Here is a 19,865-nt window from a genome sequence, read left to right as displayed (position 1 = left end):
TTCTAAATGAGGTGCTAACTCTGGGCTACCCCAAAGCACAGTCATGAACTTTGCTTCAACCTTTGTACATTTGAAACCACAACTGCAAAAATCCCATGAAGTTCTACTGCAAAAACAATTTCTGCTAGAGGTTTTCTAAACAAAAGCTGTTGAATTTTTAAGAGGAACGTAAGATTCTATATACAGTAGGTAGTATGTCGGGAAAGTAATGTTGTCAAGCAGGGGTCCCCAATCCCTGGGCTGCCGGGCAGTACCAGTCCGCGGCCTGTTAGGAACCCGGCCGCACAGCAGGAGGCGAGCGGCGGGAGAGCGAGTGAAGCTTCAGCTGCCGCTGCCCATCGCTCCCCATTGCTCGCATCACTGCCTGAGACATCCCCCCTCCAAACGCCGCAGAAAAACTGTCTTCCATGAAATGGGTTCCTGGTGCCAAAAAGGTTGGGGACCGCTATTGTAAAGGATTCCCTTGTAAGTTTCAGAATTCTCTCTCTTATCTGGGTACAGAATATAAACTGTCGTTTAAGATTTAAAATTCAAATCCTTTCCTTGTGTTTTTCTAAACCATCAGTGCAACTTAAGAAAAATGTAGGAAAATTAGAGTGCATTTTTAAGATGCAGGAGACTAATTCTGCTCTTTTTATCCCCCTAATGACTAGGCTACTGCGATAAATATATAAATACTATTTCTATTCTAACAGATTTTTGTAACTGGTCTAGTGGTATTGTGTATGTACTTATTTTTCTAACATTTCTCTAATCTGGACTCTCCTCTTCCCAAGCTTAAAGTTTTTCCTAGGAAAGATATGTAACATCATTTAGCTACTATACAAGTTCTAGGACAACTACTAAGTTATTAGCATTTCCTAATTTACTGGGAACTGTGTTTTGTATTTTTTTTTCCCTAGCTAGTGGGGAGGAAAAAAACCCTCAGAGTGAGAGAGATTAGTGGTGAACCTCAGCCAATCTGGAACACAATGGTCATTTTAACCTTAAAATGAAAACAATGTGTGCTCTGTCTCTGTCTTGGTTGGCTCAGAGAGATGAACCCTGCTTACCTTGGACACAAAGCATTCTGCTATGGCCACAGGATCATTTTCACAGTTTTCCAAGTCTTGCAGAAGTTCACTAATAAAAAAATAAAAGCCAGAATGTATTAGGTTGTGGTCTGAGAGTTGAGGACATTTAAAATAACTTAGAAGTTTAAACATTTATATGGCATTTACAAGGAATCGTATTTAATTGGATAACTGAGGACCTCTTGTCATTATATCCAAGGCTTAGATAAGGGACTTGCCCAAGGTCGTGGTGGAACAGGGGTGTAAACACAGGTTTGACCTGTAACTCTCCCACCCAGAGATAAGCCCTACCTAACGGTTTCAGTCTTCTAGAAGTTTGTCAACATCTGTATGCATGCTCACACATACTCACTCATTCATCCAATAGCTTTCCAGGTACCAGATACTGTGCAAAGCACTAAGAACAAACACAGCAGTGAGCCAAGTGAGATATGGTTCCTGGTCTCTTGGAGCTTGGAATCCACCGCAAGAGTCAGACCTTCAGTGAAAAGTCACACTGACAAATATAACACTATACATGGGGATACTGCTCTAAAGGAAAGATATGCCAGGGGAGGAAACCTCTTTCTTCAGATGAAAATCTATATTATTTTTAATGATTCATTATTTTAAGTAACTAACTGCATAATATTTCACCGTGTGGATGTAGCGTCGTTAATTTAACTGATCTCCCATGGCTGGATGCAATTCTAGAAATGGGATTGCTGGGTCATCGGACATTCTCAGTTTAAATGTTAACACGTTTCCAAATTGCACTCCATATAACTTGGACTGATATGTACTTTGATATGTTAAATGTTTATTTTAATTAGCTGTGTATTACATATTTAATAAAAGGTTAAACAGTTCTACAGGAATTATGATAAAAATAGTTCTACACTTTCTTGCTTTTTGTTTCCCATTCTCGACTGCCACTCCCCAGAAACACTTCCAACTCCTGGCTGTTTCTGTTGTATGTACCCCTGTTTCCAAACATGCTGGTAATGCATTTTCATTCTTTTTGTTTTAGATATTTACTCCGTAATTTCCCCAGCTTCCTTTCCTCCCATCTTCTCAACAAGCTCTGTTATGAAATTTAATTAGATTAAAAGTCAGAGTTTACACTTTTTTAATATTTATTTTATTTATTTGGTTGCACTGGGTCTCGGTTGCAGTAGGCATGCTCCTTAGTTGAGGCCAGTGGGCTCCTTGGTTGTGGCATGTGAACTCCTGGTTGCGGCATGCATGGGGGATCTAGTTCCCTGACCAGGGATCGAACGTGGGCCCCCCGCATTGGGAGCGCGGAGTCTTAACCACTGTGCAACCAGGGAAGTCCCCAGAGTTTACACTTTAAAGACTATGTAAATGTTATTCTCAGCTCAGCCTTGGAGCGTACCATAACTACATTTCCTTTCTTGTACAACCATGTTGTACACACAAATATGTCACTGGAAAAGGGAGGAGTATTTTAATAGCCTTTTAGGTGAGTGTGTATATCTTTCTTTGATAAGACACTGCAACTCAACAAATGGTAGTTTCTTAGAGGTTTATTGGAGTCTGAAACCATTATATACTATATCCTGTTACATTAAAGTCCATTGATGCATCTATCTTGTCCTCTGAAAGGAACTTTACCAGTGCATGATTTCAGAATAGTCCCGATTTCAAACATTCTTTCCTAATATTCCTATAAAAACATACCATCTGTAAGATTATTTTTGTTTTGTTTAAATATAGTTCTGATATTGGTATCAATATCTTTTATAGAAAGATGGGTGTGATTAAATTAAAGACAGTTGAAATCTAATCATTAGAATCTAAATACTGGATGAAGAGAAAAGATCAAAGAAAAAGAAGAGCCAAGGAAGCAACATATCTGGGCCAGTGTTTTCCGTCACTGGAGGATGGGGTGCCCTGGATATAGGTTTTGTATCCAGGTCTTTCAATATAAATCCTCTTTCTGAGCACAGAAGAATTTTGAGCAGAATCCGTCATGTTACTTCTCAAGGCTTAATAGAAATACTCCTTGACAATATTTAACTCCCTGTGTTCTCTATGTTACACTCATCAAGCTACCCTTTCAGCTTTAATTTCATCTCCAGATTGAATCTCCTGGTAGGAGGGAGTGTCTCAGGGGACCCACCCAGGCTCTAGTATGGCTCACCTATAAGTGAACGGCCTTCATTGCTCAACAACCCGAGCTGGGAGGAAGCCCAGATGCCTTCCAGTCCTACCCCTTAATTTTAAGGTGAGAAAACCATGACTCATAAAAGGGAGGTGGCTTACCTTAGGTCATACAGCTACTAATTAATGGCATAGCTGGCGTTAGTATCAGGGCTTTTGAATCCCAGTCCCACACTCTATGACAAACACATCTATTGAAAGATTTGTTTCCTGATTGACTCAAGAAAGCTGAGGGCTAGACTCTGCCTCACAGTGTCTTCAACCTCGTACCGCCTACCTGGAAGGCCTTGTGTGAATCATCTGGTCCGCTTTCCTTTACAACCCTTTTCTAAAATAATAGAAACAGCGAGGAGGAAGTAGTTGGATTTCTTTCAAGCTCTGTCATCAGAGCAATCATCCTGATACAGTTGGCCAACCACCCTGTTTGTTCTCCATTCAACATAGTAATTACTGAAAGCCTTGTGTGTCAGGCACTGCTATAGGCACTGAGGTGATGGGGTAAAGAACATGGACAAAGGCTCTGTCCTGTGGTGCTTATGTTCTGATCAGGAGCGATAAGTGTTAATAACTGAAGAAATAAACAACACAATATCAAACAAAAGACAACAAATGTTGGCAAGGATGTGAGGAATTGGAACTCTTGTACACTGTTGATAGGAATGCAAAATGGTGCAGCCACTATGGAAAGCAGTATGGAGGTTCTCCAAAAAATTAAAAGTAGAACTACCATATGATCCAGCAATCCAACTTTGGGGTATTTATCTACAAAAATTGAAATCAAAATCTTGAAGAGCTATCAGCACTACCATGTTCATTGCAGAAGTATTCACAATAGCTAAAACGTGGATATAACCTAAATGTCCATGAATGGATAAAGATGAATAAATAAAGAAAATGTGGTGTATATATATATATACAATGAAATATTATTTAGCCTTAAAAAAGAAGAAATTCTGTGACAACATGGAAGAACCCTGACATTATGCTAAGTGAAATAATCCAGTCACAGAAGGACAAATGGTACATGATTCCACTTATGTGAGAAATCTAAAATAGTCACACTCATAGAATCAGACAGTAGAATGGTGGTTAGCAGGGGTTGGGGGTAAGAGTAAATGAAGGAGTTGCTAATTAACAGGCATAAAGTTTCAGCTAAACAGGTTGAACCTGCTGTACCACATTGTAGCTAAGTTAACAATAACGTGTTGAACACTTAAAAATTTAAGAGGGTAGATCTCATGTTAAGTGCTCTTATTATAATAACATAAAATTTAAAAAAAAGAAACTAAATGAGATTTCGTTCTTTTACCAATAGAAACTTACACACCATAGTACAATATTGCTTAATGAGAATGTTTATGTGAAAAAACAGTAAAGTATTGGTTTTACTGAAAAACAAGAGAAACCCAACAGAATAAGATATTGTACTGTGTTAGGAAGGAAATAGAGGACAATGTGGTAGAGAGCAACTGAGGCTGGGTGGTGGTGAAGGAGCATTGAGGCAGTCATGGAATGTTTTCTGAGGAGGTGATATCTGAGTTTGGGGAAGGTTGGAAGAGAAAGTCATTTAAGAAATTGATAGTGAGTCTAAGGACAGAATGAACATGGTGTGTTCTTATGTGAGGTGTAGAAAGGAAGCCATTGGCTGGTGTTTGGTGAACAACGGGGAGTGTGGGAGATACGGAAGACGACTAAACATAAAATAATACATCATGTACTATGGGAACTCAGATGGGGCCACGAATGTGGGAGATCAGGGACTCCATAAAGACCAGAAACAGACTGTCATTCTAGAGTTACAGCCTAACGGGGCGGGGACTAGGCTTCTCATTGCATCACTGTAACTAATGAACAACTTTACAAGTACAGTAGCAGGAAGGAGTGACTCACAGATTGTGTTTTGTACTCAAAGCTAAAATTAGAATCATTCTACCTTCAGGCCTGGGGTATTTTCCCTTTTCCCAGAGCAACTGTTCCAAATATCTCCTCCTTTTTGAGTAGGATTATGAAAAAGAAAATAAGATTTCTTACTTGATTTCAAGTCCCTTGTCTGGATGGGCAGTTAGAGGAAACACAGTTCTCTTTTACAGAACATATTCCAGGTAAGACTCTCTCTGACCACTGATGTGGACTTGAAGTCAGGAATTGTAATACGACCTTGAAGATTCTATTGCCTTACACTGAGCCAGATTCAGGAAAAGGGCCTCTCCCCTTCCAGTGTGCAACAGACTCTAGGCACCACTTCCTCTTCCCACCCACCCAACTAGGTCAGCTGGCATTTGAACTTGCTTGCATCCAGAGGCACACATGCATGAGGGAATAGAAAATGGGGTGAGGTTAATAGTACCAAATGCTCCATTAATTTCACTGATACATTAGCACTGGTCTTGAAAAGTCTACAAGAAGAAAGCCTGCAGGTAAAAATATATTTCTACCATTGTGCAGTAGTTGAAGACATTTTGGTGGTGTGAAAAGGCATTAAAAGAAATGATAACTGCCCCCACCTTTCCCTGCCTTATTGTTGTATGCGTCCCATGATTTGCTCTCTAAATTACATTTCAAAGGAGAAAAAAAGCATGGCCCAAATAATGTTTTTCTCTTAAGACATAAGTTACTTGCTCTGTGGCTTTTACTAGCCCCTCAGACAAAATTAATTGCTTGTTCCTCAGCGTTCTCAAAGCATTTTGTTCGTTCCCTGATTAGATGACTTGTTGCCTCTGCTACACAATGATGTCATTCATCTTTATACTACTAGACTTAGCCCAGGGTTTTAAACACAGTAGTGACTCAACATAGGTATACTGAATAAAGAGAAAGGGTTGAAGGAAAAAGTAAAATTTTACTCTCATCTTTTGAGGAAGGAAGAGAGCTTACGATTTTAACTTGCTAAAAAATAATTTAAAAATAGAACTCCAGTATAGAGGAATGGTCTCTGCTTCCTCACTCTTCATCATTAAAGAAAGATTCAAATTACTGTTTAGATAACTCTTCTGTATTCCAAGAGAGGGATGCTGTGTAAAAACAATTGACATCTCTTCTTTCATATGCAGTTAAAAAAAAAAAAAAGTTTTGGGAGTTTAGGGGCAAGTTAAAATGGGGAAAGTGGTTTCTTGGACAAAGCTTGTTTCCTGACCGTTTGGGAATTTCTTCCAGACACCAAACCAGAGTCTTAAATTTCCAGGCTGTTAAAGGGATTATGAGAGAAAGATTTGGCTATAAAAAGGAAAGCAAAAATGAAATCTCAACTGTATTCCAAAACAGTTCACGTTGGAAGATTTTGTGAAATAACAATTTGAATCTAGTAATATGCCAAAACCGAACAAAGACAGTACAAGGGGGACTTCTCTGGTGGTGCAGTGGTTAAGAATCCGCCTGCCAATGCAGGGAACACGGGTTCAAGCCCTGGTCCGGGAAGATCCCACATGCCGTGGAGCAACTAAGTCCATGCACCACAACTACTGAGTCTGTGCTCTAGAGCCCACGAGCCACAACTACTGAGCCCGTATGCCACAGCTACTGAAGCCCGTATGCCTAGAGCCCATGCTCCGCAACAAGAGAAGCCACCGCAATGAGAAGCCTGTGCACCGCAACGAAGAGGAGCCCCCGCTCACCGCAACTAGAGGAAGCCTGCATGCAGCAACGAAGACCCAACGCAGCCAAAAATAAATAAATAAATAAATTTAATTAAAAAAACAGATAACATTGAAATAAGAAAAGTATCTTAAAAAAAGACAGTACAAGGAAAGAAATTATACACTACTGTCATTTATGAACATACATTAAAAAGTTCTTAAAAAAATACAAATCTAACTCATTATGCATAAATACATGAAACATTATGGCCAGGTAGGGTTTATTCTAGTAGTGTATATATGATTCAAATCAGAAGGCCTATTAATATAATTTGCCACATTATGAATAGGAGAAAAATCATATGCTAATTTTATTACAGGATGATTATGTATTCAATAAAATTCAATTTTCATTCACACTAAAATCTTAGCAAAATAGAAAGAAGTATCTATCTAAGTCTTGGAACAAACATCATACTTAATGGTAAACAGTTAAAGCATTCCTGCTAATGTCAGAAAAAAGATAAGAATGCTAAAATCTAATCAACATTGTATGGAAAGACTTACCCAAAGCAGTAAGACAAGAAAAAAACATAAGGGGTAGAAGAACTGTAAAGGAAGACAAAAAATTCTCCTTATTTTCAGACACTACTGTCTACACAGAAAATCCAAAAGGATCTATAAACCATTATTAGAACTGATGGGACAGTTTAGAAAGTTAGTTGGATATAGTATCAACATATAAAAATTAAAAGCATTCCTACATGACAATAATGGCTAATTTAAAAATAGAAGAATTACTCTAGTCAAAAATAACATAAAAAAGAATAAATTTTTAAAAGTCACATGTATGAATGTGATGGAGAAACTATAAAACATTATTATAGGGCATTTTAGAAAAGCTTGATTGATGAGATATTTTTACAGATAGGATGACAATATTGCGAAGATGTCGATTCTGCCAAAATTAATCTAAAAATTAAATTGAATTCCAATAAAAGTCCCAACAGAGTTTTTCATGGAACTTGACAAACTAATGCAAAAAAAAAAAAAAAAATCGGGGCTTCCCTGGTGGCGCAGTGGTTGAGAGTCCGCCTGCCAATGCAGAGGACACGGGTTCGTGCCCTGGTCCGGGAAGATCCCACATGCCGCGGAGCGGCTGGGCCCGTGAGCCATGGCCACTGAGCCTGCACGTCTGGAGCCTGTGCTCTGCAACAGGAGAGGCCACAACAGTGAGAGGCCCGCGTACCGCAAAAACAAAAAAACAAAACAAAACAAAAAAAATCACTTGGCAGTGCAAAGAGTTAAGAAATGCTAAGCCATTGTTGAAGAAGAGCAATGTGGATTTAATAATTAAGACAATGGGGTATGGAGTAAAGATGGACAAAGAGACCAACAAAACAAAACACAGAGCCCAGAAACAGGACCATACATACACATAAACTTCACCTAGGAGGAATGTGGAACTACAAATCGGCATAGAAAGGATGTACTTTTCAGCCTACGGTGGTGGGACCATCAGCTAGCCATATGAAAATAAGGATTTGGATTTCCTACCACAAACCATACTTGCATCAATTTTAGTTAGATTAAGGACATAAGTGAAAAGCAAAATTTTAAGACTTTCAGGAAAAATATAGAGTATATTTATGAACTGAGAGTAGGAGGTAATTTTTTAAACAAACACAAAATCCACATACTATAAATATTATATTTACTTAGAGTAGTCAAACTTATGAATTTTACAACTTATTTTCAAAGAAACCATAATTAAAGTTAAAAGACAAGTCTCATACTAAGGGAGGATTACAACTCACAAAATCCACAATGATCTCCAGGGAGAATTCATCAAGAACTCCTATACAACCCTAAGAAAAAGAAACATCCTGGGACTTCCCTGGTGGCGCAGTGATTAAGACTCCTCACTCCCAATGCAGGGGGCCTGGGTTCTGTCCCTAGTCAGGGAACTAGATCCCACATGCGTGCCGCAACTAAGGGTTCACATGCCACAACTAAGGAGCCCACCTGCCGCAACTAAGTACAACCAAATAAATAAATAGGTATAGGTACTTAAAAAAAGAAAAGAAAAAGAAACATCCTTACAGAAAAATGATCAATGGGTATAAATCAGAAATTCACAGAAGGAATCAAAGTGGCCAAAAAAACAAGAAAAGAGGCTTAGTCTTAACTGCAATTGGCAAAATGCAAGGTAATGTACCCCCCAATGGAATATTATATCACAGTTAAAATAAGCAAAGTAGAGCTATAAATCTCAAAAGCAACGTTGAGTGAAAAAAACTTCTAAAAGGTTGACACGATTTGTGCCATGTTTGAAATAAGTTAAAGCATGCTATGTATTTTATTTTTTAAAATTTTTATTTGTTTATTTTTGGCTGTGCTGGGTCTTCATTGCCGTGTGTGGGCTTTCTCTAGTTGCAGCGAGCGGGGGCTACTCTTTCTTGCGGTGCGTGGGCTTCTCGTTGTGGTGGCTTCTCTTGTTGCGGAACACGGGCTCTAGGTGCACGGGCTTCAGTAGTTGTGGCACGTGGGCTCAGTAGTTGTGGCTCACAGGCTCTAGAGCGCAGGCTCAGTAGTTGTGGCACATGGGCTTAGTTGCTCCACGGCATGTGGGATCTTCCCGGACCAGGGATCAAACCCATGTCCCCTGCATTGGCAGGTGGATTCTTAGCCACTGAGCCATCAGGGAAGCCCTGTATTTTAAATAAGTACTTACATACATAGTCATGGCAACAAAGATCATACTTGGGAATGAAACACCAAGTCTTGGATAGCAGTTACAGTTATGGTGGTATTTTGAGCCAGATTGTACTGGCTTTTCTGAGACAATTCTGTACATCTCTTCCTAATTCCATGTTCAGTGATGTCTTCTTAGTAGCTTTAATCTGCAGTGATGGGTGTGTTTACACCAGAGAAACTGGCAAACACTATAAATCCCAGATTCCCCCTCTCTTGTCCTCACCCTGGAGAACTGGTACACCAGCACATCACTGTGCCATTCTCCACAGAGCGGGATGCAATTGGGAGGGGTCTATCAGGGGACTCAGCATTATTTGTAATGCCTTTATGCTTTCAAGAATTTCTAAAGCAGGGACTTCCCTGGTGACACAGTGGTTAAGAATCCGCCTGCCAATGCAGGGGATACGGGTTCGATCCCTGGTCCAGGAAGATCCCACATGATGCGCAGCAACTAAGCCCATGTGCCATGACTACTGAGCCTGTGCTCTAGAGTCCACGAGCCACAACGACTGAGCCCACGTGCCACAACTACTGAAGCCTGCGTGCTGCGCCTAGAGCCCCTGCTCTGCAAAAAGTGAAGCCGCTGCAAAGAAAAGCCCACACACCACAAGGAAGAGTAGCCCCTGCTCGCCGCAACTAGAGAAAGCCCATGCATAGCAATGAAGACCCAAAGCAGCCCTAAATAAATAAATTAAAAAAAAAAGAATTTCTAAAGCAAATATGGCACAAAGGAAGGCCTTGATAGAGCGAGGGTGCTCCATGGGTGTTTATCATAGTACCCTATGCTCTCCTGTATTTTGGGACTATTTCCTAAAAAACAAAATCTAATCAGCTGAATTTTCCAGGCCAAAATAAACCCATTTTCTTTTTGCCTTCTTTAATTTTAGAGTTCTAAATCTTGCTTAGTTGGGCACAATAGTATTATATTATGTTGAGAAACCTGGACCTGAACTAATAACAGAAACTTTAAAATTATTTCAAGCCTTAACCATAGATTTGCCAGATAGCTGTATCTTTGAAATCAACTGAAGTAAGGTATAGAATAGAGGATTCATAAGAGGCATTAACATAAAAAGTCACATCAATACTCTTATTTAATCAAATGTAATAGCAAAGACATCTGAGCTCTAAATTTAGAGTCCAGATTTTTTTTTTTTTTTTTTTGCAGTACGTGGGCCTCTCACTGTTGTGGCCTCTCCCATTGCGGAGCACAGGCTCCAGACGCGCAGGCTCAGCGGCCATGGCTCACGGGCCCAGCCGCCCCGCGGCATGTGGGATCTTCCCGGACCAGGGCACGAACCTTTGTCCCCTGCATTGGCAGGCGGACTCTCAACCACTGCGCCACCAGAGAAGCCCCTAGAGTCCAGATTTAAGAGAAAGGAAATGAAGTGAATAGGGACAAAACAGTACAGACAATTCCACTGTAAAAGGTAAACAGGAAGATGTTCTTGAAAAGAATTAAAAATAGTAAGAATACCAGTTGAGATTTGACAAAACCAGGTGTGTTCTAAGTAGGCTAGGCTGGATTTCTAGCTCTATGTCCTTGAGCAATGGACTTTCTACACCGATTCCTGTGTCTAATCAATGTGTATATATTTTTGCATCTTATCTACCTCAGAGCTGTTAAGAGGATTAAATGAGACAATGCATGTTCAGGATATATAAAAACGTGATCTACAAAAGGGACAGGCATGAACACGGTCACATGAACTGCGTTACTACACTGATGCCACGTATATCATCATCCTGACTCAGGTTTATATTCTAGTCACCTCTGACTTCCTCATTCAGAGAACACCAAAGAGAGAAGAGAACAGAGAGAGAACCAACTCAGGAATATAAAGATCTTCTCAGTCTTCCAGCTTTTGCAGCCAAGGTCCCTTTTGGTTGACATCGGGGGCTACTTCAGGCTTATCTTTCTTTAAATTAGGAAACACATGAAGATGTAAACGCCGGGGAGTAGAAACCCTTTCCTGGACTATGGCATAAACCAAGACCCGAAAAGCAGGGCTCTACCCTGGCAGGAGGGCATGCCACTGGATGCCTGGGGGTTGCAGTCAGAGAAGCCCAGACTTGCATGAAGTGATAACGCACATAGAGCTGCATGGCCTCGGGCAAGAAGCAAGCCCTAGAGAAGCAGTCATTACAGTCAACTTACAGCCAAACCACCAGAAGGCTTATGCCAGGGCCTCCCAGCATCTAGGCTTCATTCCTCTTCCCGGGTTACTGTGCCATTGGTGGGATCTGGGCGGAAAAGCCACTCGGGCTCCTGGATTTTTAACCTCAGCCACTGCTAAATGGAAGCCTGCTCTAATACCAGCATGTTACTAATGGACACACAGACTCTAAATTCCCCAAATTCAATTTTTTTGTTTTGTGGCTGTACCACGTGGCTTGTGGGATCTTAGTTCCCCAACCAGGGATCAAACCCGGGCCCTTGGCAGTGGGCGTGTGGAGTCCTAACCACTGGACTGCCAGGGAATTCCCCCTATTTCAATTTTTTAATGCCCTTTCTCTATTTTCTTATTATTGTGTTTATTTTATCTAGACAGTGTTTCTCAACCATGGCCGCACATTACAAACATCTGAGGACGTTTTACAAAATCCTGATGCCGTGGTCCCACCCTAGACCTAGAAGTTCTAATCAGAACTTCTAGGAGTAGCAGTCATCATATTAAAAACAAAAAACAAAAAAACCCCCACACATAGACACACACACACACACACACACACACACACACACACACACACACACACACGATCCTTCCCAGATGGTTCCAGTGTGCAGCCTGGGTTGAGAACCACTATCCTGGAACGTGCAAATTGGTTTCAAAGTCTACTGAGTCAGATGAAAAGAGACGTTGCAACACTGGCCTTTTTCATATCCCAGGCTTTCAAAATTAAGGGATGAGTTGATGTAATTCAAACATGTCTCCCAGAGGCCAGGCTTGGGCTAGGTGCTAGGGATCCACATGGAGGTTAGGGATGGCAAAGGAGATGTGGATCCTACCCTCAAGGAGCTCACATACACCAGCTTCAGTGAGTAAAGAGGGGAAGGATTTATAATTTGCGCTATGGCTGAGTCACCCAATGAGAGGGCATTGTAGAACTTTACAAGGGGATTTTACTCTAATAAAATCAATGTCATCATCACTGGTTAATATTGTGCTGTTTACTCTGGCATTGAGTGCGGCACATGAAGTACGTCAGCTCACCGAAGCTTCGCAATAACCATGTGAGGTAGATATTCCTATTGTTTCCATTTGTTTCTTTATTCCACAAAAATTTGGAGGGTCCCACGAGCCAGACTCTGCTTAAGGCACTTGGGTAGTAACAAAACTGTTAGATCCCTGCCCTCAGGGAGCGTTCTGTGAGTGGGGGTGGGGAGGAAGGAAACAACAGACATAAAAGTCAATCACAGAGTATGTTAGAAATTGCTAAAAGCCAGGAGAAAAAGAAAAAGTAAGCAGGTAAGGTGTGTGCTTAGGTGCCGGGTTAACATCATTGAGAGAGGAAGTTTTGAGCAAAGACTTGAAATGAGGAAGTTAGGTACATTCTACAGATCTTTCTCGAATTATGATGGGGTTATGCCCCAATAAACCCACTGTAGGTTGAAAATGTCATAACTTGGAAATGCATTAAAATACACTTAATCTACCAAACACGAAAGCTGAGCTTCGCCTACCTTAAATGTGTTCAGAACACTTACATTAGCCTACAGTTGGGCAAAATCATTGAACACAAAGCCTCTTTTATACCAAAGTGCTGAATATCTCATGCAATTTACTGAATACGGTATTGAAAGTAAAAAACAAAAAGGTTGTAAGTGTATTGGTGTTTACCCTCGTGATGGCGTGCCAGACTGGAAGCTGCGGCTCACTGCCCGGGAAAAAATCAAAATTCAAAATCTGAAGTACAGTTTCTACCGAGCACGTCTTGCTTTCACACCATCGTACAGTCAGTCAAATCATGAGGTGAACCATCATAAGTCGGGGACCATCTGTATTCTGTTTAAAATTCCCCGAAGAATATATACATGGCTCAGCTGGCATGCAAACCCAGAGATGTTGGAAACCAGTCTATGCTCTTTACCTGCCTACTACCTGGTCTTCCAAGAAGTACCACAATACCTTATAAGAACTGATTTGCCTGCCCCATCCCCTTCGGCTCCCCGTCTGCCTTGTTTACTATGATACTTTTCTAAGCCCACTGCCTGCTACACAGCAGGTACTCAATACATGTTTGAATTAAATTAAGCATTGTAAATTTTAACTATTAATTAATCTGAATTCATATCTGTTATGATTAGAGTATTTATTGTGTGTTTACTCCCTCCTGCCCATTCCCTAGGCAGAAGAAAACTTTCAGAAAATCCAGCGGAGGTGGGGTTGCTGGAGGCCAAGCCAGCGTATATTTTTGGATGCCCTGTTCATGTTCTGTTGTGGAAGAAAGATGCCTCTGCTCTGTCAGGGTGAATAGGTCTCTTCTCTGAGCCAGGAGGACGGAGCGGGATGGGATTTTGGATAAATGTGAGACTCATATACAAACCAGGATGTTTCCAGGTAGAAGATTTCACAGCATGATAGGCCACAAAAATCTATGAAGTCAAATCAGGGATTTCAAGTAAGTTTTCTTAGGCCACATTCATTTGAGAAAAATCCGTAATGTTCTTATGTGAGAACCACCTTTTGAGGATTAGCTTACCTATTAAAGTGGCAGATATCCTGTATGTTTCCAAAAAGGGCTGATCTTTCTTCCGCCCCCAGAGGAAGTTTCATTTGGTCCCTGATGCACTCAAGGTAATCCTGTGGAATCAATGAGAAGAATGTCTTAAACACTCCTGTCCTTTTTCAAGTCGTCTTTAGTTATGCATGAGGAATCTCTCATATCCGTTACAAGTAATTATTATACTAACGTGCTCATTAACTCTACCGTGAGAAGGCAGAATCTCTCTTTTATTAATAATGAAATACTTCCCTACGTATAGAACAGGGAGTTTGAGCAAGGAGAAAGAGCGTATGTACATGGACATACCTACGCCCAAAATGTACTAGTGCTTCCCTAGATGCATAACATAATGACCACAGTTACTGATAGAGTCAGAGTTTTGGCATACAACATTGCCTGCTGTCTCCTTGACTGATTTATGTGATAAAAAGAGACTCTAAAATTCATACAGTGGGAAACCAGAAATAAAAATTCTGAAATTTGGGAATTCCCTGGCAGTCCAGTGGTTAGGATGCAGCGCTTTCATTGCCATGGCCCGGGTTCAATCCCTGGACATGGAACTAAAATCCTACAAGCCATGTGGTATAGCAAAAAAAAAAAATTCTGAAATGTGCTACAGTTGTTTTAAACATAACCTTTTAAGTCAGAAAGCTATCAGCTGCTAAAGTCTAGAACTAAATTATCCTCAAATACCAGATTATTAAAAAAACTTTTTAAAATAAAATAAGCATGTCACTCACTTATACTATCCAATAGGCCATGTAAAGAAGCCACAGTCAGCTTGAAAGGATTTTATATATTTTAACATGGAAACAGCTCCCCATGGAGCTAACGTGGGCTCAGACCCACAGTGGGTTAAATGGACGTGGCTTAGAAGCTATTTGAACTGCTGAGAGAGGGGAAATCTGCTCTCCACGCTGTGCGCTGAGTCCATAACTGAGTGTCCCCCTTCCCCCAGCCAGGCTTGAAAAGAGAACTCTGTAGGAGGCAAGAAAACAATAAAGAAAAAAGTGAAAACAGCTGAAATAACGTAAAATCAAAAATAAATACAGTTCTCCGCCCTGGGCTGAACAGTGCAGTATGGCTCTCCACCAAACGTCACCCAGGGATCTGCAGCACTGGGGAAGTCACCCTGGGAAAAGTCAGCCAGACCGTGAAAATCCCAGCACTCAACCACATTCCGATGGCCAATCGCAAACACAATACTGTTTCAGCGCAACTAGTGAAACGAGAAGCTGAAATGTAAGAACCATCAGATAATTGTTGCTTTTGTCTTTTAATAAGCCACAGCCACCCTCTCATGCCCTTCATGTTCCTCAAATGAAAAACAGGCCAGGCTTCGTCAGGAACTGTCTCCGTAGCATGGTTCACAGACTGCGGCATATAACTTACCATTCTGGTTCTTTATTGCTAAAATCATGGTCATGCAGGAACCAATGTTCATAAGCCTTTTTATGTTTTAACAAGGTTGGTGGTAACATCTTTTCTTCTTCAGAAAGTGGTCATCTCAATAAGAAATTAGACTCCCAAGGTTTAAGTGTAATTGTCATTAAAAACCCACAAGAGCAAGACCCAGCCTCCTCACTTTTATGAGCGGAACTGTCATAAGGAGCTCATGGATCTCTATAGGCTGTAGAGATAACGCCCAAATAAGAAATGCTAAAGAAGGCTAGAATTGAAGAGTGCATTTTGAACAAGTATAAATCTAACTTAGGCTTCCTCAAAAAAAAAAAAAAAATGTATTCCTTGATAGTTTCATAAAATTACACGTGGCACAAAGAGATGGGCTAATATTTATCTGCATTGAATGCTTATATTTGATAGTTGTTTAATACTTTGATCAACATTTTAAAAGGACACGTCACATGCAAAATTAAGAAGGTAAAACAAAGGTTATAGATGAATACGAAATCGAAAAGTGAAACAGAAGGATATTGGCAGGCGTGATCCACACCGAACAGCAGTGAGAAGATTGGGACATAGATGACGCATACATTCCAGACTCACCTGGCCGGCCACAAGGGGGTTTAAGGAGAAAAGGAAGAATCCTTTTTCTCACTTCAAATACAAAGCTGGTTCATTTTGCAGAAACCTGATACTAAATTCTTCATGTCATGGAAAGACTGAGTTAAGGGGGTTGAAGAATTTCATCTGGGGTGAGACACAAAGAACCATGGCCCACTTCCAACAGAGGATGGCCCATCTCCAAATGAGTTTCAAAACCCCAGAGTCCGTGGTAGAGGAACTAGATTTTAAACGCTGCTTGTTTTCTGAAATCGTTGAGAAAATAGATCGTTAGGAGTCCAGATTTTTGCAGGCCACTCTAGAAAACAGATCAAAGCCATATGGCCACAACGTGTTCCCCCTCTGATCATAACTAAGTCTTTTAAATATGATACTTTAACCCTAAACCAGTTACTGAAAACTACTGTAGCATGCACTGCATTAGCAGCTGTAATTATCTGAAGCCAAAATGAGAGGTTTGAAGCTCAGTGATAATAGTTCATTCTGTGCTCAAATGACAGAGGAAAGACACCAATGAAATTTATTAGAGCCTGTCACGCTGCTTTTTAATTTTATTGGCTTGATGTCAGCACCTATGGTTACCCTACAGTTAACAATGAAAGATAAATTTAAAACTTTTGCGCCGAAAACAATTATTGTCCAAGAGGATCAAAGAATTCACTCAATTTTGAGAAGGGTAGGGAGGAGATACAAAAAACAGCGTTACACCATTTGAAAAAATTTTTACTATACTACTATAAATTTTACCTAAAGTATTTTTCTCATCAACACCTCCACCACTGTAAGATTTGTACACATGTGCCCTCTTTTCGATAACTTTTTCATTCCTGTGATGTCTGTTATTGAAAATATCCAAGTAAAGTTGAACTCGGTGCTATGTGAAGTATGATAAATGGACAGGAGCCAGTTTGCAAACTGTTACTGATCTACAAGATAGATAAGTGCAGAACTTGAGAGAAAGTATGTAGAAACTTTTATAGCATTTTGACAGAATGATATTTGTTGAATCTAATGATAAATTTGGGCTTGTATTTTGCATGTCTGATATCTTCTATTTTGTTTTTCTAGTAATTCATTTTTTGTGGTGTTTTACAAAAGCGTCAGTGTGTGGCCAATAGGAAAACACACACACACGTGTGCTTGTCCCTCATCACAGATAGTTTGAGAAGGTCTGGTCTAGACAACAGTCCAGCAGAGATGCTGGAGAAAGGATGCTTCCAGAACTGGGACAGAATTCAAACTCAATGCCCTCGGTAGCTCGCTTTATTTCTTTAAGATGCCCTGAACGAATTAAGCTAATACCCCCGTGCCTATCTCCCTTTTTTCCTCTAAAATAACGTTTAAAATTGTAATCTGTTTAACATGAAAATGAAGATAAACCACAAGAAGAGAAAAGATTTATTTAGATCGGTACTTAATACTTTTTCTACCCTATATCCTTCCTGAAGATACATTGTAGCAACAAAATGAAGAAAATGTCCTGTTCTTAAGTCCTCTTGCTCAGGTTTCAAAATTCTATCTCTTTGGCTTCCTTTTTTTGGTCTAGTTTTTGTGTTAGCACTTCCAAATTCTAAGCCCTTTGTTATAACTCCTGTGTAAGATTTTTGGTCTTTATTTTGGAGGATGCATCTTCTTTGGTTTCTCCAACTCATCCACCTTTACTAGAAAGTAATCATTTGTATACATAAAACCTGTCTCCAAATTTCATGTATTACATTGGGATGCTGTTGATACTACAATAACTTACATTTGTGTGTCAATTTACAGTTTAAAAAGCACATTAAAAAGCACATAAAAAGAGGAGCACATTCGCTCCTCTTTTTGAGGTCATAAGAATGCATGCCAAGTTCTGTTTTACAAGCTAGGAATTAAATAAAATGAATAAAACATGATCCCTTCCCCCAAGGAGTTCCCTGTGTAGTTGAAAGACAAGTATAAACAAATAAGTACAATACAGTGTTTAGGCAGCATGACTGATAAATATTCAGCACATGGAGAAGGCAGAGGAGGAAGTGGGCAATTCCAGGTCAGGGAGAAGTCTTCTAGAGAAGGTGATGGTGGAGTTGAATCTTTAAGGATGACCAGGGGTTAGAACAGAGAGAAACTAGAAGGAGACACAACACCCAGGAAGATTGAAAAGAGTAAAGGGGCACATGGTAACGAAATGCAGGGTGCAGTCAGGACACTAAAAGGAGCTGAGGGGCTTCCCTGGTGGTCCACTGGTTAAGACTCCACGCTTCCAGTGCAGGGGGCTTGGGTTTGATCCCTGGTCGGGGAACTAAGATCCCACATGCCACATGGCGTGGCCAATAAAATAAAACAAAATAAAATAAAATAAAAGGAGCTGAGATGGGCTGAGGAAGCAGGACATGCGCATGTACGCAGACCCTGGAGTGGGGCTGCAAAGTGAGAGAGGTTACAGTCAGAAGAGGATTGAGCACGGAGAACCTTCTGTGCTCTTAGGTGGAGGCAGCCACCGACAGATGCCATGAGACCAAAGATCATCCCAGCATCAGAAAATAGAACATTAGCTGTAAAACTGCCAGTTTGGAGGCCAGTTAGACCCGGACAGCAGCGCAGGTAAGACCGGAGCCAGTCCTCCACAAGTTCCACAGACTGGAGCTGTATTTACTTAGATGTGGAGACCGGGAGAAAGGGGCCAGTCAAAGCAGACAGCTTTCAGGAGAAGGGAGTCTCTTCTCTCACCTTCAGCTCCGAGGAGGAAGGTGCTGCTCTCCCGGCTCTCAGCAAGGACACTGCCAGCGTCTCGTCTCCTTGTCCCGTTGGCTGCAGCTTGGAGAGAGCTGGGGGCTCCCTCCGGGGAGACGTCTCCACCAGCTTTCATCCTCCCGAGTTTCTTTCCCAGGTGGCTGGTGAGGGAAAGCTAACCCGCAGAGGCCTTGGCAGGGCGGTTCTCGGCCTTTCCAGCTGACTGAGACCTGCACTGGACTGCCTCACACCCACATCAAACGCTTGAAGACATCTCTGGGGGTTCATGGTAAAAAGGAGACAAGGCATATCTTTTGGCCTCGCGCATCCACATGGTAGGTCTTCATGTGGCTCACGGTTGCTCATTCTGCTCTTGTCAGAGAAGCTTGGAGAAGAATTACGAGTTTCATTTTGCAGCTGTCGCCTTCTGCACAAAGGCTGCCCTTCAGGAGCATCAGAGGGACACGATGGGTTCACAGTCACAGGGCCCTGCCCGCATCCCCACTCATGCACTTTCCCTCTGCGTCCCCGAGCGAACTGAAGAGATGAGGGTGGTGGTCTGCAGGTAAAGACAGCGCCTTGGTCTTGGACATGCGAAGATGAGGCGGACTGTGGGACACCCCCAAGGAGGGGTTTGCCGGGCACAGGATTTGGGAAGAAAAACTGAGTGGTCTGTTGAGAGAGCCCTTTGTGCAACTTTGGGCCCCATCTTATGCAGCAGTGACAGGAGCATGGGGCCCAAATGTCCTCCCACCTTCAGGGCCCAGGGGCACGTCCAGTCCTGGCCACAAGAAGGCGGTTTCAGGCTATCTCAGCGCTAGCAAACTGCAACCTCGGA

The 19,865-nt window shown here is 41.2% G+C and overlaps 1 protein-coding gene across 4 annotated transcripts in view; it reads right to left on the bottom strand.

Moving 5' to 3' along the window:
* PLEKHG1 (pleckstrin homology and RhoGEF domain containing G1) overlaps nucleotides 1-19,865 on the bottom strand; it is a 222,130-nt gene that overhangs the window by 45,112 nt on the left and 157,153 nt on the right. For all 4 annotated transcript variants that reach the window (XM_079939440.1, XM_079939441.1, XM_079939438.1 and 1 more), the window contains 2 exons: nucleotides 14,270-14,370; nucleotides 1,053-1,122 (listed from right to left, as the gene is read on the bottom strand). In XM_079939440.1, the coding sequence (XP_079795566.1) occupies nucleotides 1,053-1,122; nucleotides 14,270-14,370 (171 nt within the window). The remainder of the gene's footprint in view (nucleotides 1-1,052; nucleotides 1,123-14,269; nucleotides 14,371-19,865) is intronic.

Source organism: Stenella coeruleoalba, assembly GCF_951394435.1.
Source record: "Stenella coeruleoalba genome assembly, chromosome: 12".
Taxonomy (NCBI): Eukaryota; Metazoa; Chordata; class Mammalia; order Artiodactyla; family Delphinidae; genus Stenella; species Stenella coeruleoalba.
Note: the sequence above shows the minus strand (reverse complement) of the source record. Positions and strands in the feature narration are given on the sequence as shown.